At 36.3% G+C, this 27,019-nt stretch overlaps 2 protein-coding genes across 5 annotated transcripts in view; one reads left to right on the top strand and one right to left on the bottom strand.

Annotated features, from left to right (window-relative positions):
• On the bottom strand, nt 1-23,721 carry CRIPT (CXXC repeat containing interactor of PDZ3 domain). The gene is made up of 5 exons (XM_017512732.2): nt 23,717-23,721; nt 5,062-5,129; nt 3,545-3,610; nt 2,742-2,796; nt 1-695 (listed from the first exon to the last, which is right to left on the bottom strand). The coding sequence occupies exons 2-5, from the start codon at nt 5,075-5,077 to the stop codon at nt 527-529; spliced, it is 306 nt and encodes a 101-aa protein (XP_017368221.1). The 5' UTR covers nt 5,078-5,129; nt 23,717-23,721; the 3' UTR covers nt 1-526.
• The window catches only part of PIGF (phosphatidylinositol glycan anchor biosynthesis class F), a 48,207-nt gene continuing 26,411 nt past the window's right edge, over nt 5,224-27,019 (top strand). Inside the window, exons 1-5 of one of the 4 annotated variants that reach the window (XM_017512724.2) lie at nt 5,224-5,379; nt 6,422-6,670; nt 7,486-7,533; nt 7,782-7,873; nt 9,130-9,246. In XM_017512724.2, coding sequence (XP_017368213.1) covers nt 5,377-5,379; nt 6,422-6,670; nt 7,486-7,533; nt 7,782-7,873; nt 9,130-9,246 — 509 coding nt within the window. In that variant the 5' untranslated portion in view covers nt 5,224-5,376. Of the gene's footprint in view, nt 5,428-6,421; nt 6,671-7,485; nt 7,534-7,781; nt 7,874-9,129; nt 9,247-27,019 lie in introns of all 4 variants that reach the window. The other 3 variants (XM_017512725.2, XM_017512726.2, XM_017512728.2) reach the window with 3 other exon arrangements.

Raw genomic sequence — 27,019 nt, 5'->3', positions numbered from 1 at the left:
TTTTTAATTTGGGTCTAGACTAACAACTAAAGAACCATTCAGCAAATAACTGCTTAAAACATTTATATATCCTATGAAACTGCAATTAGTTAAGAGACTACTGATTCTAAGAACTATGATACCAGGAAGGGACTGAGGAAGAACTGTTAACACTGCATGCCAAATTCAGAGCAAAATATCTATTATCTCCTTCTCACTTCTGCAGTATCTATAAATAAAGTAGAGGAAGGGGATAAGAATTATATGAGTAATGTTAAATAAAAGTGCATACAGAACTGAGAAATGTTTTTCATGGAATCTGCCACTTAGTTCAATAAAATGCTCATAAGGAAAATAATCACTTAAGGCAAAAGACTAGTTATACTGTTGCTGTTCAGAACTTGAGAGCAACATGAACACCAATCAAATTCTCTGGTGTAAACTTAATTGTCTTAAAACATGTTATTCTGTAAGTTTACATCTATGCCTTAAAAATTCAAGGCAGAAAGTAAAATCATTTAGAAAGCCAGAAATTCCATCAATACATCTAGACAGATGTTTGCTTGTAGTTTTTGGTATCCAAAACCTTTTTTCCACACATCGCACAGATGCCTTTTTTGTAGGCACAGCCCTGGCAGTAATGAGAACCTGGTTGGTGCACAGAACTTTTACAAATTCTACAAGTGGAGAACTTATTCTTTCCATATGGATCAAATCTAGAAATTTTTTTTTAAAGAGAGAGAATTGTATATTACACTAGAAACACTTAAATAACCCCACTTACTCAACACACAGGATTAATCCATGCTCTCCATCCCTCCATCAACCTCTACAATTGATGGGTATAGAGCTACTGTCTGATATGCCTGTACATCTCCACTTTGCTGCATCCATGTGAGATGTATAAGGAGTCAATTGTACCATATTTATTCCCAACCTGTTCATATCCATTCTATCTGTCATTCTATTTGCGAGACATAAAAATTATGGAAACTGATGAAATGTGAGAGCAAAAGGGTGACTGATTCCATAAAGTGACTACTTTAGGATGACTAGGAATCATTAGAATTGCTTTTGAATTAGGTACGGGTATAACAACTGTTGAAAAAAACTGGGGGAAAGTCACTAGGAAAGGAACTCCACACTTCAAGTGTCAGTTTTTGCTCCACTTTAAAGATACTGAACATACTCTTGTGATTTTTTTAGACAACAATCATGTAGAGCACTTATCAGTAAGTGCTTATCAAAAGGCTTTGTTTCAATACCAAATAATTAATACATCTACAGTTCTGTGCTTTAATTTAAAATAAAATAAGGTATGTGTAGCTTTTAATGACTGCCTATATTAGCCGACATTTTTAATTAACTGACTCAATCCTTTTGGATAAAAGGGCTTCCACTATATAAAAATGCCATATTATAGTGACTGGAATGAAAAAAAGAAATAGTTCCCCCTAAAATGGCAATAATACTCTGATTTAAGTGTGCTTCCCTGATCACAAAATGAGTTTTTGTAATGATCCTCGTATACTAGATAATAAACACTGTCCTAGACCTGGTGTCTTCTCTTGAGGTATAGCACACCAGCAGCCCATTTACAAAGGTTAATTTTTCCAAACCACAAAGAATATCACTTTACTCTCCACAAGAGAAGACAGGTACTCTTCTTCCTTTCAGTAAGTTCAATTTGTTTGGACATGTATTTCTAGAGGTTATTTTTTCTTAAAATAATATTATTCAAAGATTCACATTTTAACCTTGGAAATCTTACAACTGGCAGAGTTTCTTCCTAAAGTAACAATGCATCTTATAAATAACAGTACCATAGATTCAAAGCAATACTGTAGTACATTTTCCAAAGTGAGAGAGTAACAGCTACTTTTTAATGGTATCAGAGTAAGTTTGAGAGCATAAAGGAACTGGAAGTATATAAAATCATAAAATCTATACAAATATTAGCTCAGTCAATAAAAATCGAATGGTCCTCAAAGACATCAATAAGTCAACAACATATAGTGTGACTCTGCATTAAAGATCCTATTATGTGCCCAGCACTGTATATAGTTAAGGCTTTATTGTTGTTATTTCTAATCCTCAGGATGACATCATAAAACAGGTATTCATTCATTCAGCAAATATATACTGAGTGCTTACTATGTACCAATTACTGTTCTAAATACCAAAGATCAACATGATAGACAAAGCCCTTGCCCTCATCAGATGGCATTCTAGAGAGAAGAGGTAAACAATAAGGATACAGACAATCCAATAAAACAAGCAAGCATTTCAAATAGTAGCATTATAGAGACAATTCTAACAGGATATGAAGGCAGAGATGAGGAAAAAGAAAGAAGAGGTTAGTTTAGAGGCTGATTAGGGAAACTTCTCTGAGAAGTGACCCTTCAGCTGAGACCCAAACATCAAGAAGGAGCCAGATTTGTAAGCTCTCAGTGAAGACCTCTAGGAGACAGCAGCAAGGACAAATCTCTTTGGATGGGAGGCGGCTTGGCAGAACTAATGAGGACGGCATATGATGAATGAGGAGGAGTATGGTACAATATGAAGTCAGAGGGGGAGATACAGTGAAGAGGAATAAGGTAAAACCAGCAGGTTGTAACAGAGAGCTTGGTTCTGAGTGCCAGGAACCACCTAACTCTACATTTTATTGCAAATGGAATGATGCAAATCAAATTCACTCCAGTAGGCTTAATATTAAAAGAGTGAAAAATTTATATGACTTGTCTATGGATCCTCTTACCCACCTTGCTTTTTTTGAAGTCAAAGCTTTATTTTCATTCAGCTTTCTTCCACCACTTTCTGTATCAAAATAAAAGTTATTTTAGTGGGTTATTTCTATACATTTAACATATAACATTAAGAAGTTCGTTCTCTGACTTTCTGCCAAACTAGTAGCCTCTACCTAATTTTTAACAGTCAGGTTATTAAGACACTGCTTAAAAAGAAAACATTTATTAGAGAAACAAAAATTTGTATAAAATACAATAATTTTATTTCTCAGACTCAAGGTAGTACTTTAGGAATGGGTCTATATTTACTTTATATAGTGTAAAATCTAGAACCCACTACTTCAGTGTCATAGACCTTGAATATAATGAAAATATTTCTTTTCTTTCCCTTCAAAAACATATTTTATGTATTTAATGATAATGAAGGTAAATACTTCACTGTAAGTAATTAATGATAATGAAGGTAAAATGGGTTAAAGGATTTATTCAAGAATATAAAAACCAGAAGATTTAAAAAAAATTCTCCTCAGAAGAGTGGAGAAATTAAATGCAGTCTCTAAATAAGCTGAATCAAATCAAATATTATGATATTGTCACCACTCGACAATCATTTAATAATTTTGCTATCTCCTGATATTACGAACCTGTGCAAGTAACTGAGAACTAAGTAAAAGATATTAAATAACTTGGGGACCCAGTATTCTTTCATGTTTAATATATAAAATACTTTGAACACATTTCATTTTACAAATAATGTAAAAGATAAAATATTCACAGGAGTATCTGGTTAAATTCCTATTTTCTAAAAGAAGAAATACCTGTGGTATTCCTAGCACCATCTTTCCATGTATCTGGAGTGATAACAGTACCAAGTTTCTTTTCACCTGTTAGAACAAGATAGTAAAAAGCAAATTAAAATTTACTATTTCATAAGTGCACTACATTGTGCCTAAGGTTCACAATGGTATCAACAGTCCTATTACTGTAGGAGCCTGTTAATGCTGAGAGAGCAGTCAGTGAACTGAGACTTCTATTAACTGTGGGCAATGAATGACTGATCCACAGTAAAATCCGTAGGATAATAAGATGGCTTATAATAAGCTTTCTCTGTTTGTTTATACTTTAAACAAATCTGGTAAGTCTATTTGTTCCATATATATTTACTAAGCATCTATGGTGTATAAACTTATACAAAGTGCTGAAAAAAATAAAGTGACGAATCAGACAAAATTTTAAAGAGATTATATAGTACACTAATTTCTTTAACAGCAATCTTTAATCTGTGTTCCACAGGTCGATCTTAAGAGATATGTGAGGTAGAGTTGTACACAAACGGTTTTTTTTTTTTTCCTGGCAAGAGTCTATAGCTTTCAGATTCTCAGAGAGAAGCTGAGAATCATTCAACCAAAAAAGACTCATTCAACCAAAATATAAGCTAAAAATAAATGGTATAATAACTGAGAGCTAAAGTACTAGGAGAAATTCCATGCAGGAAGAAATAACCCTGGCTAAGGAAATCCAAGAAAGTTTGGGGAGAAGGCAAGAGAGAGGATTTGAATATGTGGCAATAGGACTGTGAACAAAAAGGAGTAAAGAGGATAATGGCAGACTCGATAAAGGACACATTCTGAGGAAAGGCATGGAAAGCTCCGAGTACACATGGGCACAAAGAGCAGTTTTGTTTGGTCAAAGTGTGAAGAGGGTAAGGATCAGTGAAGATGAAGCTGGACAAATAAGTTGGGGCCTTATTGTAGAGGGTCCTGAACGCCAGGCTCCAAATAGAGAATCCCCACATTATTCTCCGCACACTTAGAATTTATTAAATGTGTTAAATTAGGGAATACTTGCACTTACGTTGATGTTCACTTCAAACATCTTCTGGGCTTACTCTAAGCCATATTCTGGCATAATGACTAACGAGAACGAGTAAGACGAGGTCCTTGGTCTTTGGTTCTACTGTCTAGCATTTGTCAGGAGTACAATACTTGTTACATGAATAAAAAGGAAAGGTCAGGAATTGCAAGAGAGAAAGGTGTCGTTGGGGTTTAATTGAACATTTTTATACGGGAGGGGGGCTGATGAGATCTGGGGCTGGCGGAAGGCAATGGAATTAGACAAGGAGATGCAGAACTAAGACCATTCTGAATACAAAATACATAATAGGACTATATGATCTTTGGGGAGGTGCAAAATGGTCAAAGGGTAGAGCAGAAGGACAGCGACTAGAATCAAAGATGTGGGCGAAGAAAAAACAAAAGAGAAGGCAGAGTTCCCGGGAGAGTTCATTTAGGTTCTCCCAATCTCTTCCTCCCGCAGGAGGGGCCCCTTAACTCACATTTTTCGCAGACCATCCTTCCCCACGACGGTTCCCCTAGCCGCAACAGCAGCAGTGGTAACAGAAGCCTGAAAACATCAAAACTAAAATCGGGAAAGCTTCCTCTTCCGGGCTACGTCAACCCACTTCCGGCTTCTAAGCACGCCGCTTGCGTCTAGCCTAAACTTGGAAAGCCGCGGGAGGAATGAACGGGAGCGTCTAGGCGGGGCTGCCCCATTTGCCCGCCCCTCTCTTTCTGCTACTGGCTGTGCGGCCGTGGGTCTCCGCCCCTTAACCTTGCGCTTGCGCGTGGGCCTGGGTAGCACGTCGTACCTGATGGTAGGAGGCAGTAGTTCCCCGCTTCCCTTCCGCGGGCGGGAGAGTTAGGTAAGCCCCAATGTACGCCCCCGGCGCTCCTGCCTCCTGGGCTGCAAGCCTCCCCCGCGAACTGCTGTAGCAGCCGTGAGCCTTGGCGTCCCGGCCCGCCCGCGCTCGCCCTGAGCTCGAGCGCCACTCTTCCGGCGTACCCTGATGGACAGACACCCCTTTCGGATCCCAGTTTCTGCCCCTGTCCCCCAGTTTTCCCTTGTCTCCAACTCCCGTGTTCTTTGATCCTGCCTCTTAGCTGGTTCCTCGCTGCCCACTCTCGCGCCGGCCTAGGCTCGGGCAGAATCCCGAGCGACCCGGGTTGGGGTGGGGCTGCCATGAAGGTGCAGAGATGCCCGCGAGGGCTCCTCTGGGGGCCGCTCAGAAGCGCCTTCTCTCTGCTGCGGTGCCTGGCTAGGTGGGCCGGGTCATGCCCATGGCACCCCTGTAGGCGTCCTGGGGGCACGCCAGGGCCTAACACGGTGCTGGTTTCCAGGAGAGTTAGTTTCCCACTTTACCTACTCTGGTTCCTTCATTCGTTCAGCAAACATTTGAGTTTGGTTCTTGCTCACTGTATTACGTTGATCATCTGCTGTTGGCAGCTGCGATTCCGAGGGTGGCTCAGAAAAATGGATGAAGGGTCTGTTGTGAGGATGGATTCCTGATGATTGCCTTCCCTCAATCAGCTTAAGATAGAATCTGTGGGAAACTTTCCCTTTGTCCCTTCTTGCCATCCGTTTCCTTCTCCATCTCTGTATTTCCTTATACCAGAGAGAGGGCTGTAGCTCTTGGGACCTTGGACCTCCTCACCTGTTTGTCCTGTTTCCTTATCAGTAAAGTATCTGTCTTTGAAAAGCATTGGGTGAATTAAGTGAGAGCTATTATAAGGCCCAGGTGTTTTGAAACAAATACATTGCCCATAGGAAATTGACTTTATGACTTATTTGTAGGGGTTGAAACATTTTGGACAATGGTAAAAATCATTATTGCATATGCTCTTCTTGTTTTTCATTAGCTAGCCACCCAGGAAAACACCATGAAAGATACCGATATCAAAAGACTACTGTATACCCATCTTTTATGCATATTTTCAATTATCCTAAGTGTCTTCATTCCATCACTCTGCTTGGAGAACTTCTCAATATTGGAAACACACTTGACATGGTTGTGCACCTGTTCTGGTTTTGTAACTGCTGTCAATCTAGTACTATATTTAGTAGTGAAACCAAATGCATCCTCTAAAAGAAGTTCATTATCACACAAGGTAAGGCTTATTTCTAGATAACTGATTTTTTGATGGAGCTAGTGTTTCTTTTAATGAAACAATGAAGTATTCATCAAATCTTCATTAGGTTATTTATAGTGAGTAAAGGGAACCTGATTTTTTCCCCCCAAAATTGGTAGCCTGTTACTTGCTAGAAGGCTGCCCACAATGATTGATTGATCCTTTCCTTGCATTAATTGTGGAATTATGACTTCTTCAGTGCATATTATAATATTGTGAGCCTGATTAATCATTGTTTTATGTCACCATTGAAAATAAATACATATGACAGTCTATCTTTCAACCTTATTCAATAAGACACTGCAGTTTATTTATTTTTGCATTTCTGAAAGCCACTTAATGGGTTTTTCAGAAGTTGCAATATAAGCCTGTGGTAATGCTTGTTTCCCACATGGCCTTCCTTGACTAAACAGTTTTCAGATATTAGAATTAATTTTCCAGAATATTCACTGCAGTAGATATTCACTTGGCTATTACTAATAAAGTCCACACTTAACATTATTTTCTACTGTGTGTTAGCTCTGTTAGGTCATTTACTGCCTATGATTGGAAAAGCTGAATGTATGCGTTATGTTCATATATTCTTAAGCTCCAAATCAAGAAGGTCTCATGTTTATTTGTAGATGTTCAGGTCTTTTCTCATATGGGTCATGTAGTATGAGTGTGATTTCGAGAATTATTTAGTCTTGCTTTTTTAGTGCAGTTTTCCCAGGAATTTTGTTTTAAAATGAAAAAATTGTTTTCTGCAGATATTTCCTGTATCATTGCATAGTACTGTATTTTTTGTATCCTAGCTCTCTGATATCAGTCAATATTTAACGACAGGCCCATACATTACCATGGAAACAGAATCTCTTTTTGACTCATGTGGACTTGATGGGTGGAATATGGGGCGGGGTGCTTTTTTAGTCTGTATTGAGGGCTGTGTATGTGACTGAGTACAGGACATGTGATCTGACTTGAGTATACCCAAGAACATTCAAACTGTTTTACACATTATGGGAACAAGTTGTGTTTGTAGATAAAATGGAATAATTTATTGTCCTTTAGGAATTATCTTGAGTCTTAAGAGTATTCATTTCTCTTTTAGGTAACCAGATTTTTGAAGTGCTGTATCTACTTTCTTATGTCTTGTTTCTCCTTTCATGTAATTTTTGTTCTGTATGGAGCACCACTAATAGAGTAAGTTTGAAATTTTTACCTGAAATTTATATTTTAAAACATTCATTTACCAAACTGTATGCTAATTCTTAGCAACTGAAGAAAATCCATGATGTGTATCATTAAGGGATCAAGTAAGGACACCAACATCATTAGCAATGTTATTCTTTTTAAAAACAGCAGAATACCTTAATTTATTAAGTACTCTCATTACCTAGCCTTCTATTATCCAATTGCATGTTGGGAGAAAGGAGAGTAGATGAGAAACTGTATTGTACCAATAATATTTGGCCCTTAGAACCTCTGAGAGAACGTACTATGATCATATGTGTAAGTTAGTTATAATTAGCATATCAAGTTCTTATAAATGTGATTCTGAAGTATTTGAATGGAGTTTTTCTTATCAAAAGTCAACAGATTCCTGTATTCAAATATTAACAAGCCAGTTTAAAGGTAAAATTTAACAGTTTTTCTGAACTAATTTCAAATTAGTAGAAACCAAATTCATGAATGTTTCTTACATAATGTTTATCATAGCTTGAGAAGCTTCAGTTTCGCAGTGATTAATAATCATGGTGAAATGAGTGAGGAGATATATATACATATACACACATATATGTGTTGCTAAGTATACCATTATATATATATATTTATACATAGTTTTACATATACACACTAAACTAACAGGTTATTGTTTTTTAGATGGGAGAGAACAAGACCTTTGTAATGGAAAAGCGTGGTTTCTGTCTAATCCATTTTAAAGTAGAATGAATGTATCTGGCACAGTAGTTCTCAAAATGTGGTTTTCAAGCCAGCAGCATCAGCATTTTATCAAAATGCAAATACTCAAGCTTCAGTCAGAAACTGTAGGGGTAGAGCCCCTCGATCTTTAGTTTATCCAGCTCTCCAGGTGGTTCCAATATAGGTTAACATTGAACCACTAGTTGTAGAGAAAGTTCCAGAGACTATTGAGGAGAAAGCTAACTGTCTAGAAATGGATTTTGTTTGTATGTTTTTGCAATGGAAGTCTCAGCATGGATCCTAGGGTCTTTAACACTTCTGAAATCTATGATTAAAGCCAAACATTTGCTAGATTGTTTTTTAAAGCTGCATGTTGTTAGTAAAATTATTTATAGTCATCATTTTGGTGGCACTCATGCTACATTTCAAAGGTAAAGCATAAGAAGATATTTTACGTTTTATTTATGTAATAAAGATTATGTATGTGTATGTTTACCGTTAACACTTAAAAAATTAACACATCTTTTTTTTTCTAGGTTGGCATTGGAAACATTTTTATTTGCAGTTATTTTGTCTACTTTTACTACTGTACCTTGCTTATGTTTGTTAGGACCAAACCTCAAAGCATGGCTAAGAGTTTTCAGTAGAAATGGGTAAGTTTTAATTTTATATTATAATGATATTTGAAATTTTTAAAAAATTAATGAAGTATTTTTCTATTCATGTCAGTTTGCTGCTTATTCTCAGTGTTTCTCAGTGCTGATGGTGCTCAGAGATGCCTTAAGGGGTCACTGCAGTTGGACTGGGGACAGGACAGGCAGAACTACAAGCCCCTCCCTCCAGGTTAAGATCAGCTCTGCTGTTTTCTGTATAGTAGAATTCCACTTAGCCTTTTGTTTTTTTTTGTTGTTTTAAAAAAAAAAAAAGGAAATTAAAAAAATTTCTGCGTCCAAAAGAAAGCTTTGAAAACTGTGGTTCTGGGATAATTTGGCACTGTGATAAAATTGCTGTGAATAAAATTTCTTACCTACATTTTATAATGTAGAAGTGGGGTCCACAATCTAAAAATGTGTTGTGTAACAATGATAATTTCTTGTTTAGCCTTTTTCGTGGTAAGAGAGAACAAGTTTTATGGGATTTCATTTCCTTAGTGTCTGTATGTGTTTTCAGCATGGTTAAGTTAAAACTTAAGCTTCTTGAAAGTCATTGAAATGATATGCACCAGAAACAGTGGAGATCTAGCTAAGAAAGCCAGAAGGTTATTTGATTCTGTCCTGTTTATCACCCAGTAGCAAAAACTTCTTCAGCACTTACTCTGTGCTCTGTGTTATGCTAAGCTGTGTGGATTCTGAAGTATAGGGAGGATTCTTTTGCCGAGGAGCTTAGATGTTCAAGGGACAAAAATGAAATGAGCAAATAATATAAGATTACAATTGTGTAAATTCAGCAATAAGTGCTGTACAAACTCAGAGGTGAGGGAATTGCTTGAACCCGGGAGGCAGAGGTTGCAGTAAGCTGAGATCACACCACTGTACTCCGTAGTGAGACTGTCTCAAAAAGGAAAAAAAGGAATTAGTACTGTTTGTTCTCTCTTGAAAAGATCTTCTAATATTCATAAAGTCTGTAGAAAACAAAAGTTTAACAACTGAAAGCATTTTCTGCATTGTTACCATAATATCCCAAATGGAAATTAATTTCTTTTAAACTTTTAGTTTGAAATTTTTAAACAGTGTAATTAGATTGAAATCGTATTAGTTTGGATTAGTGATTTCTCCAGTTTTCAATTCTACATCCAATGGTGTGTTTGGGGGATACTGTCATGTGATTTTACAATTACTTCTATTATAATGTGGTATGTTTATTCCTAAAGATCACTACACTGTACAAAAGGGCAATAAAACCACAGAGCTTATGGGAAAGATGGGGTTAGAGCATAACACTGAAACAATTCATTAGTGACCGGTAAAGAGAAGATGGGAACTTAATAAAAATGGTAGCACAGTTTTACACGTGTTAAATGTTAAGAAATAACAGGCATACCTCATTTTATTGCTTCTCATTTTATTGTACTTCTCAGATATTGCTCAGATAGTGTTTTTTATAAATTGAAGGTTTGTGGCAACCCTGCATCAAGCAAATCTATCATTTTTCCAATAGCATGTGTTCTCATCGTTGGAAACTCTCACAATATTTCACGCTTTTTCATTATTATTATATCTGTTATGGTGATCTGTTATCTTTGCTGTTACTTATTACAATTGTTTTGGGGCACCATGGATCATGCCCATATAAGATGGTGATCTTAATAAATGTAAATGTTGTATGTGTTCTGACTGCTCCACCTACTGACATTCTTTCTCTTGCACTCTCTTACTTTCTCCTCTCTTTCTCTCTCTCTCTCTCTTTCTCTTTCTCTCTCTCTCTCTCTCTCTCGCCTCCCTGAGATACAAAAATATCAAATTTAGGCCAGTTAATAACCCTACTATGGTCCCTTAAGCGTTCAAGTGAAAGGAAAAAGTTCTGTCTCTCACTTTAAATCAAAAGCTAGAAATGATTAAGCTTAGTGAAGAAGTTAGGTTTTAAAAAACTGAGATAGACTAAAAATGAAGCCCCTGTGCCAAATAGCCAAGTTGTGAATGCAAAGGAAAGGTTCTTAAAGGAAATTTAAAGTCTACTCCAGTGAACACATGAATGACAAGAAAGTGGAACAGCCTTATTGCTGATGGGGAGAAAGTTTTAGTGGTCCAGACGGAAGATCAAACCAGGTACAACATTCTAAGTCACTCTCTAATCCAGAGTAGAGCTCTAACTCTCTCCAATTCTCTGAAGGCTGAGAGAGGTAAGAAAGTTCCAGAAAAGTTTGAAGCTAGCAGTGGTTGATTCATGAGGTTTAAGGAAAGAAGCCATCTTCATCACATAAAAGTGTAAGGTGAAACAACAAGTGCTGAAGTAGAAGCTGCAGTAAGTTGTCTGGAAGATCTAGCTAAGACCATTGGTGAAGGTGGCTAAACAACAGATTTTTAATGTAGACAAAACAGCCTTCTATTGAAAGAAGATGCCATCTAGGACTTTTATAGTTAGAGAGGAGAAATCAGTGGCCAGCTTTAATGCTTGACAGGCTGACTCTCTTGTTAGGGACCGGTGCAGCTGGAGACTTTTAAGTTGAAAACGCTAATTTGCCATTTTGTAAATGGTAAGAATTTACACATTTAGAGTTATGCTAAATCTACTTTGCCTGTATACTGTTAATGGAACAACAAAGTCTGGATGACAGCACATCTGTTTATAACATGGTTTACTGAATATTTTAAGCTTACTGTTGGGACTTACTGCTCAGAAAAAAAAAAAAAAAAACCTTTCAAAATATTGCTGCTTATTGACAATGTACCTAGTCAACCAAGAGCTCTGATGGAGATGTACAAGGATATTAATGTTTTTTTTCGTGACTACAACACAAGATCCATTCTGCAGCCCATGGATCAAGGAGTAATTTTGATTTTTCAAGTCTTATTACTCAAGAAACACATTTTGTAAGGCTATAGCTGCCATAGATAGTGATTCCTCTGTTGGGTTTGGGAAAAGTAAGTTGAAAACCTTCTGAAAAGGATTCACCGTTCTAGTTGGATGCCATTAAGGAAATTTGTGATTCATGGGAGGAGATCATAATATCAACATTAATGAGAAATTGATTCCAATCCTCATGAATGATGTTGAGAGGTTCAGGTCTTCAGTGGAGGAAACCACTGCAGATGTGGAAATAACCAGAGAACTAGAATTAGAACTGGACCCTGAAGATGTGACTGAATTGCTGCAACATTATGATAAAACTTTAACAGATGAGGAATTACTCCTTTTTGGATGAGAGATAAAGTGGTCTTCTGAGATGGAATCTACTGAAGATACCATGAATATTGTTGAAATGATAACAAAGGATTTAAGATATTACATAAACTTAGTTAATAAAGCAAAGCAATGGCAGGGTTTGAGAGAGTTGACTCCAGTTTTGAAAGAAGGTCTGCTATGGGTAAAATGCTATCAAACAGCCTGGCATGCTACAGAGAAATCTTTTTGTAGGAGGAAGAGTCAATTGATGCAACCGACTTCATGGTTAAAATTTCATTTTAAGAAATTGCTGGCTGGGCGCAGGTGGCTCTTGTTTGTAATCACTGTGTTTTGGGAGGCTGAGGCAGGCAGATCATTTGAGGTCAGGAGTTGGAGACCAGCCTGCCCAACATGGTGAAACTCCATCTCTATTAAAAATACAAGAAAAATTAGCTGGGCGTGGTGGTAGGTGCCTGTAATCCTAGCTACTTGGGAGGCTGAGAATTGCTTGAATCCAGGAGGTGGATGTTGCAGTGAGCCAAGATCACTCCAGTGTACTCCAGCCTGAGCGACAGAGCACGACTCAGTCTAAAAAAAGGAAATTGCCACAGCCTCCCCAACCACCCACCCTAATCAGTCAGCAGCCATCAACATCAAGGCAACACCTTTCACCAGCAAAAAGATTACAACTTGCTGAAGGCTCAGATAATCATTAACACTTTTTAGCAATAAAGTATTTTTAAATTACATACATTTAAAAAACAAAGTGCTAAAAATGAAAAAAATAAAAATAAAAAACATAATGCTATTGCCCACTTAATAGACTACTATATAATATAAATAACTTTATATGCACTGGGAAACCAGAAAATTTATATGATTCACTTTATTGTACAATTTGCTTTATTCTGGTGATCTGGAACCAAATCTGCAATATCTACAAGGTATACCTGCACCCAAATATTACAGTAATCATGGCACTTTTCCTTGGAAAAGGTTTCCTTGGCAAAGGTTTGCTTCTGGAAGTAGACATGAGAAGGGTTGACTGTTGTGAGTTATTGTGAAGTGGCGAGATGGTTGTTGGAAATCTGAGGGAAAATGAACACCAGATGTGAGTGTGTGTGGCTCATGACATGTAGTAAACTGAGGTAGCCGGGAGATGGGTATTTTTAAAAACAGTGTTGAGATATAATTCCCATACCATATACAGTCACCTATTTAAAATATACAACTCAGTGGTTTTTTACAACCACTAATGCACTTACTATTTCTATAGATTTACCTATCTGGAAATATAAATGGGGTCTTATAATATGTGATTTTTTGTGACTGCCTTTTACTTAGCGTAATGTTTTCAAGGTTCACCTCTGTTGTAGCATGCTTCAGTATTTTGTTCCTTTTTGTGGCTGAATAATATTCCATTGTATGGATATATACCAAATTTTGTTTACCCGTTTATCAGTTGATGGACATCTGAGTTCTTTCCACATTTTGGCTGTTGTGAGTAAGGTGCATCAAACATCTGTGTACAGGTTTTTGTATGGACATACATGTTTATTTCTCTTGGGTATGCCTAGTAGAGTGAGATTCCTGGGTCAAACGGTAGTGTTAAGGGTTTGAGAAGCAAGCACCAGTTTTTAAACTCTATAAAGCGCAGTTTGGTAGCATCTGTAAAAATTACAAATATACTTCTTTGACCCAGCAATTCTACTTCTTGGATTTTATCCAGTAGATATTATACTTGCATACTAACAAAATGTTGAATATATAAGATTACTTATTTCAACATTGAAAACAACCTGCATATCCTTTAGTAAGGGATAGGGTTAGAATAAATTTAACTCACCCTGTGAAGTACTATGCATTTGTAAAAACTAAATACATGAAAACAGAACCTCCCCCGCCAAAACAAAATTCTTTATTTACTGATATGTTGGTGGAAAAAAGCAAGGTGAAAAAATGTGTACAAGATGCCATTTATGTAAAGAGTTGTCAGAGGGCATACCTGTATATTCTGGAATGAACTGGGAAAACCGGTTGTCTCTTGTGAGGGGATCTGAGGAGCTAGAGGACAAGGTAAGGAGACTTTCCACTGAATATCTTTTGCTATCTTTTGAAATTTGAACCACATTATTGTACTACATAGTCAAAATGAAAGTTACAGTGAATTAGATTTTGCCAGTACTCTTTGGTTATGGAAAGTAGGCCCATATCAGGAAGTTGCTAGATTTCTCTGATGTCACCTAGACTTCAGTAGACTATAAAAGTTGTCCTTCTAAAATTTCCAGCATACTGGGGAACAGCTTAGTTGCCACAGGACAATGGCTAAAAATTAGCAGTTTGTAATATAAAACATTTTATATAATACACATAGCACATGACATGAAATAGTAATAAAGCAAAAATGTTTTAATAACTTTTAAAGTATTTTCGTTACAGTGTTTCTCAGAGCAGTCTAGCGAGATACTCATTTTCACCATTTTCTAGATTAAGAACCTAGAAAGCTGACAGGTTAAGTGATTTGCCCAAGTTTTGTAGCCAGGAAGTAGTAGAGCTGGGATTGGACCAGATCATTAGAGGTGTAGAAGGTAGACAACTGTATTAATTGAGGGTCAGAAAACAGGTTCTTGCCCTGTCTTCACTACTTAGTGGCCAAGTGATCTTAGACAAGCTACTTAACTTCACATATCCTTATATGTAATAGGATTAGAATAAAACTAATATGTACTTTGCAGGACTATATTAGAACTGAGTGAAATCAAATAGTACATACTCAAGAAATATTTGTTAAATGGATTAAAAAATGTCAGGGAGCATTTTTATATATCATACTTCCAATCCTTACTGCAGTTTGTCTCAGCATTTCTTCCTAGTTTAGGTGACAGACCAAGGAGTGCAGCGCATAGATAACTAGGGAGGAGGGCTGGTTTTTTCATTTAATTTAATGTGAAGTTAATTTGAACTTTGTCATAAAAGAAGAATTTAAGTCTTTATGTTTCTATCATACATTAGAGTTAGTTCACTTTCTTCTTAGTACTTTTATGATACTTCCAAAATGTACTATAGAAAGTATATCAAATTTTGAATAAGCTAGGAAATAATTAGTTTAATTTGTTGAACATTAGAGTTGGCCTTCTTAAATGTTCACTTTTAAGCAAAAATATTTAAAAATTCAAAGATCTGATGGTTTTGTAGTGATAATATAAAATATTCACAAAAAATTACTAAACTGAAATTGCCCCAACATGTAGTTAGCATTATTCATATTGAATCATAACTTTATTTTTAAATTTTTACTTTTTTGTGTGTACATAGTAGATATATGCATTTCTCGGGTACATGAGATATTTTGATACAGACACAATGCATAATAATCACATCAGGGTATTCACATCAAGCATTTATCTTTTGTAGGTATGCTTGTACAAGCAACCCAATTATACTCAGTTATTTTTAAATGCACAGTTAAATTATTGACTATAGTCACCCTGTTTTGCTATCAAATACTAGATCTTATTCATTCTAACTTTTTAGTGCCCATTAATCACATTCTCTGCACCCCTACTCCCACTACTACCCTTCCCAGCTTGTGGTCACCATCCTTCTACTCTCTGTCTCCAAGAGTTCAATTGTTTTAATTTTTAGCTCCCACAAATAAGTGAGAACATGCAAAGTTTGCCTTTCCGTGCCTGGCTTATTTCATTTATCATAATGACCTCCAGTTCTGTTCACATTGTTGCAAATGTCAGGATCTCATTATTTTTTAATGGCCGAGTAGTACTCCATTGCATGTATGTACCACATCTTCTTTATCCATTTGTCTGTTGATGGACACTTAGGTTGCTTTCAAATCTTGGCTATTGTGATTAGTGATGCAATAAACATGGGAGTCCAGCTATCTCTTCAATGTACTGATTTGTTTCTTTTGGGTATATAACTAGCAGTGGAATTGCTGGATTATATGGTAGGTCTGTTTTTGTTTTTTTGAGAACTGATCTCCATAGTGCTGTCCTAATTTACATTCCCACCAACAGTATATGAGGGTTCCCTTTCTCTACATCCTCGCCAGCATTTGTAATTGCCTGCCGTTTGGATAAAAGCCATTTTTAACTAGGGTGAGATGATATCTCATTATAGTATTGATTTCCATTTCCTCTGATGACCAGTGATATTGGGCACCTTTTCATATACCTATTTACTTACCAACTGTATGTCTTTTTTTGAGAAATGTCTATTCAGACCTTTTGCCCATTTTTTAATCGAATTGTTAGTTTTTTTTCCCTATATGTAGTCTGGTTATTAACCCTTTGTCAGATAGATAGTTTGTAGATATTTTCTCCCATGGGTTTTCTCTTCACTTTCTTCATTGTTTCTTTTGCTGTGCAGAAGCTTTTTAACTTGATGTGATTCCATTTGTCTATTTTTGCTTTGGTTCCCTGTGCTTGTGGGGCATTATTCAAGAAATCTTAACCCAATCCAGTGTCCTGGAAAGTTTCCCCAATGTTTTCTTTTAGTAGTTTCATAGTTTCTGGTGTTAGATTTAAGTCTTTAATCCATTTTGGTTTGATTTTTGTATATGGTGAGAGTTGGGGGTCTAGTTTTCATTCTTCTGCATATGGATATCCAGTTTTTCCACCACCACTTATGGAAGAGACTGCTCTTTCCCCAGGGTCTTTCCCCAGGGTATGTTCTTGGCATCTGTGATGAAGTGAGTTCGCTGTAGATGTACGAGTTTACTTCTGGGTTCTCTATTTGTTTCATTGGTCTATATGTCTGTTTTTATGCCAGTACCATGATGTTTTTGTTATAATAGCTCTGTAGTGTAATTTAAGTCAAGCAATGTGATTCCTTCAGTTTTGTTCTTTTTGCTCAGGATACCTTTGGCTATTCTGTTTTTTTTTTGTGGTTCCATATGAATTTTAGGATTATTTCTTCCATTTATATGAAGAATATTACTGGTATTTTGATAGGGATTGCATTGAATCTGTGGATTCCTTTGGGTAGTATGAACATTTTAACAATATTGATTCTTCCAATTCATGAACATGAAGTATCGTTCCATTTTTTTGTGTCTTCTTTAATTTCTTTCATCAATGTTTTATAGTTTTCACTGTAGAGATCTTTCACTTATTTGGTGAAGTTAATTCCTAGGTATTTAATTTTATTTGTAGCTATTGTAAATGGGGTTTTAAAAAACTTCTTTTTCAGATTATTTACAGTTGGCATATAGAAATGCTACTGATTTTTGTATGTTGATTTTGTCCCCTGCAGCTTTACTCAATTTGTTTATCAGTTCTAATAGGTTTTGGTAGTCATTAGGTTTTTCCAAATATATGATCATATCATCTACAAACAAGGCTAATTTGACTTCTTCCCTTCCAATTTGGATGCCCTTTATTTTTCCCTCTCATCTGATTGCTCTAGCTAGGACTTCCTGAGTCACAACTTTAATTTCAAAGAATTCTATTACTATTTGAGGAGGTTGTACAAAGTACATGAATAGTACTTGCTTTTTTTTTTTACTCAGTAATAATTTAGAACAGAAATTAAAGTTTCAATTTGAAGTTCTTATGCTGTAGTTCTAATTAATAAAAGGTATTTAAAATACCTTGAAGTATCAGCTGAAAATTTTAGAGCTTTAAATATTTTTATCATTCATCCTGTGTAATATGTAAAACACAGTAGAGTTTTGTGTGTATTTTTTTTAAGTTAAAGATAGCCCTTTTAGTATTTGAAATACGACTGAGATGTTCAGTGTGAACAGGCTAAGTTGAGTTGGCATTTCATCTCAATTAGTGTTGAATCAATGTAAATGTTTTATAGTACTTTTAAGTGAAATAACTTTGTATGCTAGTTTTTATTGTATTTATTTACATGTTTATAGAAAACTTATGTTGAACAGATGATAATCATATGAAGACTGAGAACACTAAAGCTTTGAGCTTGTGAACTGTGTAGGAATTACATCCTACAAGTTAAGGATCAATTCTGATGCTACTGAGATTTTACACATAATTAAAAGACACTACTTTAACAGGATTTCTCTTTACAGTAAATTTTAAGTTACTCCAGGAAAACAAAATAAAAAAATGCTATTATAAAGAAACTTGAAAATAGAAAAGTCATTTGGTTTCTTAAAATATTCTGCCAACTTCTTATTGGTGTACTTATTAAAGAACATACAGCTAGTGCTCGACTTACGACCACAATTGGTTCCAACAGACTGGCCGTAACACGATTTGGTCGTAAGTTGAGTAGGCTATATGTACGCGGAGACGGTAGTGCTGCCGGAAGCTGGTCTGCACTGTCATACGCCCAGCTGGGCAACGTTTGCGCTGCCAGACACGGAGCAGTCGTGGCTAGCGATTGTGGTCATAAAGTCGAATGGTCTTAAGTTGCATAGGTCGTAAGTCGATTAATACCTGTACTCAGTTTGTACTAATTTAATTCAGTTGTTGCATTGGCATTAAATTTTTTTTTTTCATTTGCAGACTTTCTTATAAAGGAAAGTAATAATCTGACTACACACGTATATTTCATTGAAGCTTGAATTATTTTATGCTGTTATTTGAATGTTTAAGTTAGAACCAGATCACTTTTGGTGAACTAAATAGATTCCTGAATAGTACTAAACACAAATCTTGCCAAAAGTGGTGATCTTGCCAAGGTGAAAACATTAGTAAGAAAAGACAACAGGCCTCTTTTTGTCATCATTGTATTGAGATAGATTTTATATTGAAACAACCACTGTGGACACTAAGAGTGAAAATATAGTGAATGACCAGAGATTTATTCATATAAAAAGTAGGTAATTTAGCATGAATGTGGGCAAAAAAAATTTAGTGGCAAAGAAGCATTTGTTTTAATATTCAGTGGGGAAGGAAAATGTTTATATTAGAATTTTGTAAAATATCTTTAGCCACTAGAGGGAGTTGTACAGTGTCTCTTTTTTAGATAAAGAGATTAGTAGTTAAAAAATTAAGTCTGTTTAAACAAACACTATTTTGATGACAGCCTGTTTGAGCCATGAGTACTCTGAACAACCCTCAGGTGCATGATACAGTGTCTGGCGCATAGTAGGCACTCAAAATGGCCTGTTTACTTCAATTAATATTTCATGTAATGAATTCCAGTGGAGTCAAATAATTTGGACAGGTACTTGGAGCACATTGTCATTCAAGATTGATCTGTAGCATTGCTTTAGGCAGTTTTTAAGTTTGTTCACAGGGAACCATTTATTTATTCTCAGCCCTATTGACTGTGTATATATTCCTTAACTTTGAAAAAATTAACCAATAACAGTGGAATTCAAATAACTTTATTATAGAAACTTATAAAATGAGAGTAAATCAATGTCAGTGATGCTACAAATTAGTTAATAGAAAGGAATTTATCTATTTCATTCTATCTTGTCTGTTGCAAAAGAATGTATATATATGTTTGTAGTAAAAATTCAAATAGAAAAATAGAGAAAGTTAAAGATCCTAGCACTGCTATCATAGAGGCAATGAACGATTACTAGCAGATTGTGTATGTTCTTCTGATTTTGTAATTTATATATAATTTTAAAACAAAATAGTTAAACTAGTCATGGGTTTATTACTTTTTTCCCCCACTAATGTATTATGAACATCCTTCTCTTTGTGTGTATAATCTGCCTCTTCTTGCATAGTATCCTTATTCAGTATATCTCTATAAGTAACACAAAATTTCAGCTTATATTAGTTTGAATAATAAGGAAACTGATTATGTCACATAACGGAGGTTGGATGGTTCTAGATACAGATAGTCAGGGTATGGCTATGCTTCTTACTGATTCTCCTGGTTATTATTCTCAGGCTGGTAGTGAGATGGCAGCAGTTTCTCTTCCTTGAGTTTTCCTAATCGTTGGGAAGGACAGTGGGATCACAGTATTTAATTAATTAGTCTAATCATCAGGGTTGAGATGAATGTTGAGCAATTAATCATCATTACAAGTATTCCATGTACTATGATTTATTTAACTAATTTCCTATTAAAGTTTATTATCAAATTTTCATGATTATAAAGTATAATTTTGTATACTTGTGCAAAGGTTTTTGTAGACTGGATTACTGAAGTAACATTCCTAGATCAAAGGAAGTTGATAGACACTGTCAAACTAAAGTTCTAATTTGAAGAATATGTGTATATCCACATACATATTCTTACTAATAGAGTGTAGATTTCCCTGACTCCCCATCAGGCCTCTTTACCTCTTATCAATCTATTGGGGCTGCTGCCTACAGGGATCTGCCAAGAGAGAAGACTATGCACTATAGTAGCTTCATCTGATTTCTAAGAGGAGGCATAAGCCCTGGCCATGAATTTTTAAAAGTCTGATTTATAGAGCCACCATTTATTAAATTTCAGTGGAATATTACTGATTGAATCACAGAGGTAGCATTTATCTTACCCAGCCTTCCTGCCTCCATTCTCTTTTCTGCCTCACGTTATAGAAAACTCAGTAGAAAATAACATCCAGTCCTCAAAAGGCAGCTTCAAGACAGGGAAAATTGATGCTAGTTAAGATAGGAAATGTTCCCATGTGAAGTGTGAGCAAGAGAAAAGAAATGGCACAACAACCCTAAAAATGTACTCTAGAAGAGGAAAAAAGGACGTGCAGAAGAGGAAGAATCTGGCCTGACCCTAGAAGCAAAAGCAAATGAAAAAACCTCCACATGGTTTACCATGAAAAATAGTACTAAGGATATGAATTGAGTAAATTAAGAGCAAAGATGAGAGCATGAAACAAAATGATGTGGAGAAGATGATTGCAGAATTAGTGAAATAAATTGGGAATACACAGGTCACTATTACAGGTCATAAATGAAAAATATCAAGAAACAGACAAATTAGAAAGTCAGATTTTAGCGTGGAAGAAAGGTTTGAGCTAATCAAAATGAATGAGGGGTAGTTAGGGGGTTGGGAAGAATAAAGCATTTAGAGAAGATGTGATTATATAGAGGAGAAACAAAAGAGATGCAAACCTAAGATTAGTTAGTGCCTCTAAAATACCCAACGAAAAATGATTCAAAGATATGATAGAAGACAGTTTCCACAATAAGGGGATTCTCCAATTTGTACTTTAAAGGGACTCACTATATCAAGAAAATAATGAATGGATTAGAGTTACAGAACAATGTAAATAAAAACTAATACAAGCAATGGAAGTTGTACAGTGCGGGAAGGAGGAGTGAAGAAAATATAATTGTACCCCTTATATTCCCAACTATTCTGGCTGTCCTCAGATACTAAGCCTGTTTGGTACAACCTCTTCAGGGAATAAGTTTTAAATGAAATTCTACATTTCAAACCATGAGCCCCTACCTTACACCTAGCCTCTTTCCCCCACTCGGCCCAAAGTACTGGGAGCCAGGCTTATACCATCTAGGCAGAATATTGAAATATTTCTTTTGAGGGAAAATGGTACAAAAGAAAAACTTAACAGATACTGACATTTGGGATTCTCTAAGGGAAAGTCAGGATTCCTACCCAGTCCCTAGTTCTGTGTTGAATTATCATACTTATGCATGGTAAGCATCCAGTCAACTGTTTAAAAGTTTCACTTTGTTGTTGCTGTTGTTTAAAAATAGTATTATTGAGATATAACTGCATACCATAAAATTAACTCATGAAGTATATAATTCAGTGGTTTTTAGTATAGGCACAGTCGTGTAGCCGTTGCCACAATCGAATTTTGAGACATTTCACCACATCAAAAAGAAACTATTAGCAGTCATCCGGTATTTCCACCCTTCTCTCCACGGCCCACACAACCACTACAGAACTGTCTAATCTTTTGGCTTTTGTGGGCCACATTGGAAGAGTAAGAATTGTCTTGAGCCACATATGCAATATATTAATACTCAAGATTGCTGATGGGCTTTAAAAAAAAATCTCATAATGTTTTAAGAAAGTTTATGAATTTGTGTTGGGCCATATTCAAAGCTGTCCTGGGCCACATGTGGCCCGTAGGCCATGGGTTAGACAAGCTTACACTCATATGTTTTCTATCTCTGTAGATTTGCCTAGTGTGGACATTTCATACATGGCATTTTAAGTAGAATGAGAAGTAAAGAATCACCAGATATTTGGGGAATACCTCAAATAAAATCCAGAAATGAAAACAACAGAAAAGAAACTCAGGGGAAATAGAGGCAATAAATAAAGACAGAAGATAACTTAAAAACTTTTTTTTTTTTTTTCAAACTTTACCTTAAAAGGTGAGCTGGAAGCAGTTAAAAGGAATATACAGAGAACCAGAAAACTTTTGGGAAATAAATATACTATTAAACACAACAGAAGTAGAGACAAAAGTTGAAAAAATTCCCTAGTCAAACAAAAAGTCAAAAATGGCAAAATGAGTTAAAAGATAAGAAAAGCAGAAAATAGCTCAAAATAGTAGTATTCCTAGCAAAAAGAGTAAGGAAGAAATCCTTAAGAGACCTGATCAAAAAAGGTCTTTCAATAAAAGAATTTTAAGAACCAGAAGACCTGAGATTATAGATTAAGAAGGCCCATATATTTTCAGCATAGTGGATGAAAAAAAAACACTTTAAAACACATTTTGATGAAAGTTTTGATAACCAGGAATAAAGGGATTATTCTAAAAGTTTCCAGAGAATGAGAGGAACATGATACCTACAGAGGACCAGAAACCAGAATGGCACTGAACTTCTCAAGTGGGAATCAGAAAACAATGAAGCAATGCCTTCCAAATTCTGAAGCAAGGCCAGGCACTATGGCTCACACCTGTAATCCCAGCACTTTGGGAGGCCGAGGTGGGCAGATCACTTGAGGTCAGGAGTTTGAGACCAGTCTGGCCAACAAGGTGAAACCCTGTCTCTACTAAAAATACAAAAATTAGCTGGGCGTGGTGGTGGGTGCCTGTAATCCCAGCTACTCGGCAGGCTGAGGCAGGAGAATTACTTGAGCCCAGGAGGCGGATGTAGTAAGATCTCAGCAGTAAGCTGAGATCGCGCCACTGCATTCCAGCCTTGAGCAGAGTGAGACTCCAACTCAAAAACAACAACAAAACAAATTCTGAGGCAGAATGATTCCCAACAATTACAGTAAAGTCATTTGCAGACTTAAAACATCTCTAAGAATCTATTTTCCATATACCCTTTCTCAGGAATCTATTGAAAGAGGTGCTTAAAAAGAAAAGCAAAAGGAAAAAAGGAACATAGATGGAAGAAGTCTTGAAATTTAGAAATAACAGATCCAAAAGAACTGAGAGAGGGAAAGAGAATTCACAAGATGCTTGTGAAGGGACCTCACAGCACAGCAGCTGTGTATGGTCCTAGGTGCCTCCAAAAGGATGGAAGGAGTGGGGAGAAGAGATCAAGGATTTAGAGGCGATACTTAGCTTTGAATATTTTAAGATGGTTTACTGACAGTTACATAAGCAAACGGAGGGACAAAAAGAGCAGTTGTTAACATCCATGGACAATTAAAGATTATGTTTACCATGAGAAAAGCAGTGTTTAATTGTGGTTTACTGTGTGGTTCACTGTGATTAGCAGTTTTATAATCATCATAATGTAGACACTGTGCTATTGATTCAGTTGAAAGGAGGAGCTGTTACTGTTGAAGAAGGGGCGTGAGTCAGAGAGAAATGTGTATGTGGAGGTAGGCAGCTTGTAGGTAAAAGGTGCTAAGTCCTCTTCTCTCATAGTAGAAGGCAGAAAGTAAGTTAATCTTGAAAAATCTATACTTATTATTTTTTAATTTGAGGTAAACAGAAGAAACAGCAAAAGGAGTTGAAAATATCTGCCTTGGAGCAGACATCAGGAGTGGGGAGGGATGGAAGAGGAGACTACTAGTTTTATTATTAGTCTAATTGTAGTCCTTTAAAGATGTCACATACATTATTTTGATAAATGTAACATTTTTACTTTAAAAAGGTAGGCTACAGAGTTGTTTTTTTTGTTGTTGTTTTGTTTTGTTTTGTTTTGTTTTTTTCTTTTTTGAGACAGTCTTGCTCTGTTGCCAGGCTGGAGTGCAGTGGCATGATCTCGGCTCACTGCAACCTCTTCCTGCCGGGTTCAAGCGATTCTCCTGCCTCAGCCTCCCGAGTAGCTGAGACAGGCATGGGCCACCATGCCCAGCTAATTTTTGTACTTTTAGTAGAGATGGGGTTTCACCATGTTGGCCAGGATGGTCTTGATCTCTTGACCTCATGATCTGCCTGCCTTAGCCTCCCACAGTGCTGGGATTACAGGTGTGAGCCACTGTGCCTGGCTGAATTTTTCTATTTTTAAAAATAGGTCTTGGTTCCCTTTTTTCTACATTTATTATATGTAGGATCATAAACACTTGGCTACAACAAAATATAGGGCAACTTCTTGGATGATTGTACTTTTTATTTTAATAAACATAAGATGACCACAAGTGTGCTGGAGCCATGACAAATGTGAAGTCATGGATCTTGCCTCTTAGCCCAAGGAACTGAGAGCTTAGAGGTTAGAAAGGTATATATATAAATCTTATTGAAACATCTCTGAGCATATAGTTGCCTTGATTAAAAACCTTCGTGGTTCCAAACTAAATTCTTAGTTTGACATTTAAGAATTTTCTAAAATTCTAGCCCTAAATCTACCACAGTGAGATACCATTTCATACCAATTACAATGACTATAATAAAAAAAGATAATGACAAGTGTCAGGAGGGTGTGGAAAAATTGGGATCCTCATACACTGCTGGTGGGAATATAAAAATGGTTCAGCCACTTTGGAAGAGGCTGGCAGTTCCTCAAGTGTTTAAACATAGAGTTTCCATTCAACTCAACAGTTCTGCTCTGAGGTGTAATCCCAAGAGAGATGAAAACATGTTCACACAAAAACTTGTGCATAAATGTTCATAGCAAAGTTATTCCTAATAGCCAAAAAGCAGAAACAACCCAAATGTCCATCAGCTGTTGAATGGATAAATAAAATGTGGAATATCCATAGGAGGGAATATAATTGAGCCATAAAAAGGAATGAAATACTGATACATGCTACAACATGGATGAACCTTGAAAACATTATGCTAGGGAGAAGAAGCCAGTCGCACATGTTTTATGATTCCGTTTATATGAAATGTCCAGAATAGACAAATCATAGAGAAAAAGGTAGCTTAGTGGTTGCCTAGGGCTGGGAGGAAGGAGAAATAGGGAGTGATTGGAGTTGGGTAAAGAGTCTGTGGGTGATGAAAATGTTCTAAAACTTAAGAGTGATGATGGCTGCACGACTCTGTGAATATACTAAAAACAATTGATTTGTATGCTTGAAATTAGTGAATTGTATGGCTAGAAAGGACTTTCTAGGGTAATTTTTCATTCCACTCTATAAAGCTATTTTTAAAAATCCTAACTCTGCCCTACTTTTCCAGACTCATTTCTCATTCTTCCACTTGGCCTCAAGCAAGTGCAGCTCTTTTTCCAGTCCTCCAGTTTAAGACCTACTGCTACCCATTGTTTCCATTCTAGCTGAACTTCCTCCTATTCCATAAAATAGAAAAAGTGAATTCTTCCCAACAGAAAGTAATCTCTGCCCCCAACCTCTACCACACCTTATGTCTCCAGGCACATCACTTTACGTATTATGGTATAGAGGAGATGTGTAAGTAGAAGCTTAGTCAACATTTGTCAGCCACATGTACTCAAAAATTAGCCTAGAAAATCTTTTAAATTGCTTGAACAGTACAATTCTCTTTACATCAAACTTGGCCAGTTTTTCCTTCCAAGATTGGAACAGATCCCTCTTCTGTTGAATGCAAGTTGAAAAAGGTGACTTGCATTTATAGATCTTATATGAAATAAAAAAGTACAACAAAACCCTACAAATAGTACAAATTTGGATATATGTGATTGGCTTTAGCCCGTTCTTAGCCCTACTTCTCAATGGAAACAAGCTAAGGCTCTTATCTTGTGTAGTTGGGAGTGAGATGGATGGATGATAGAGGGATTGATTTATGAACTGACTAGTCATAATTTGGGACTTCTAAAATTCAGTGTACATTTTGTGTGTAATAATTGGCCTGTTTCTAATGAAAGATATCATCTAACAAAACAAATGTTTTCCCCATTTCCCCCCATCATTAACTTCCAGTAACTTCACCTTGCAATTTAAACAATTGAATATTTGGACCCCACTTACTGCACTGCAGTGGGCTTTTCCCTGACTGTAACCAGACTCCTGTTCTACACCATGAAGTGTTCACATTATCAGGGCCAGGCTGAAACTAACACCTACTAAGACAATGGCAGAATCAAGTCTTTCCACCTTTACACTCTCAGGTGTGCACTTAGTAAATAGGAATGGTAGGCAAAATCACCAGATCTTTTGAAATATTTTGTTCTTGTTCTCTGCCTGTTTCTTGCCAAGTAAATTGAATTGGTTTATATAAATGAAATGTGGTGTACGAAAGACTAGTTGAGGCCAGGCATGGTGGCTCACGCCTGTAATCCCAACTCTTTGGGAGGCCAAGGTGGGTGGATCACGAGGTTAGGAGTTCGAGACTATCCTGGCCAACGTGGTGAAACCCCGTTTCTACTGAAAATACAAAAATTAGCCGGGTGTGGTGGCATGTGCCTGTAA

This window comes from Cebus imitator, unplaced genomic scaffold (genome assembly GCF_001604975.1).
Source record: "Cebus imitator isolate Cc_AM_T3 unplaced genomic scaffold, Cebus_imitator-1.0 Scaffold476, whole genome shotgun sequence".
NCBI classification, from domain to species: Eukaryota; Metazoa; Chordata; class Mammalia; order Primates; family Cebidae; genus Cebus; species Cebus imitator.
The sequence above is the reverse complement of the archived record's forward strand: the minus strand, read 5'-3'. Positions and strand labels throughout refer to the sequence as shown.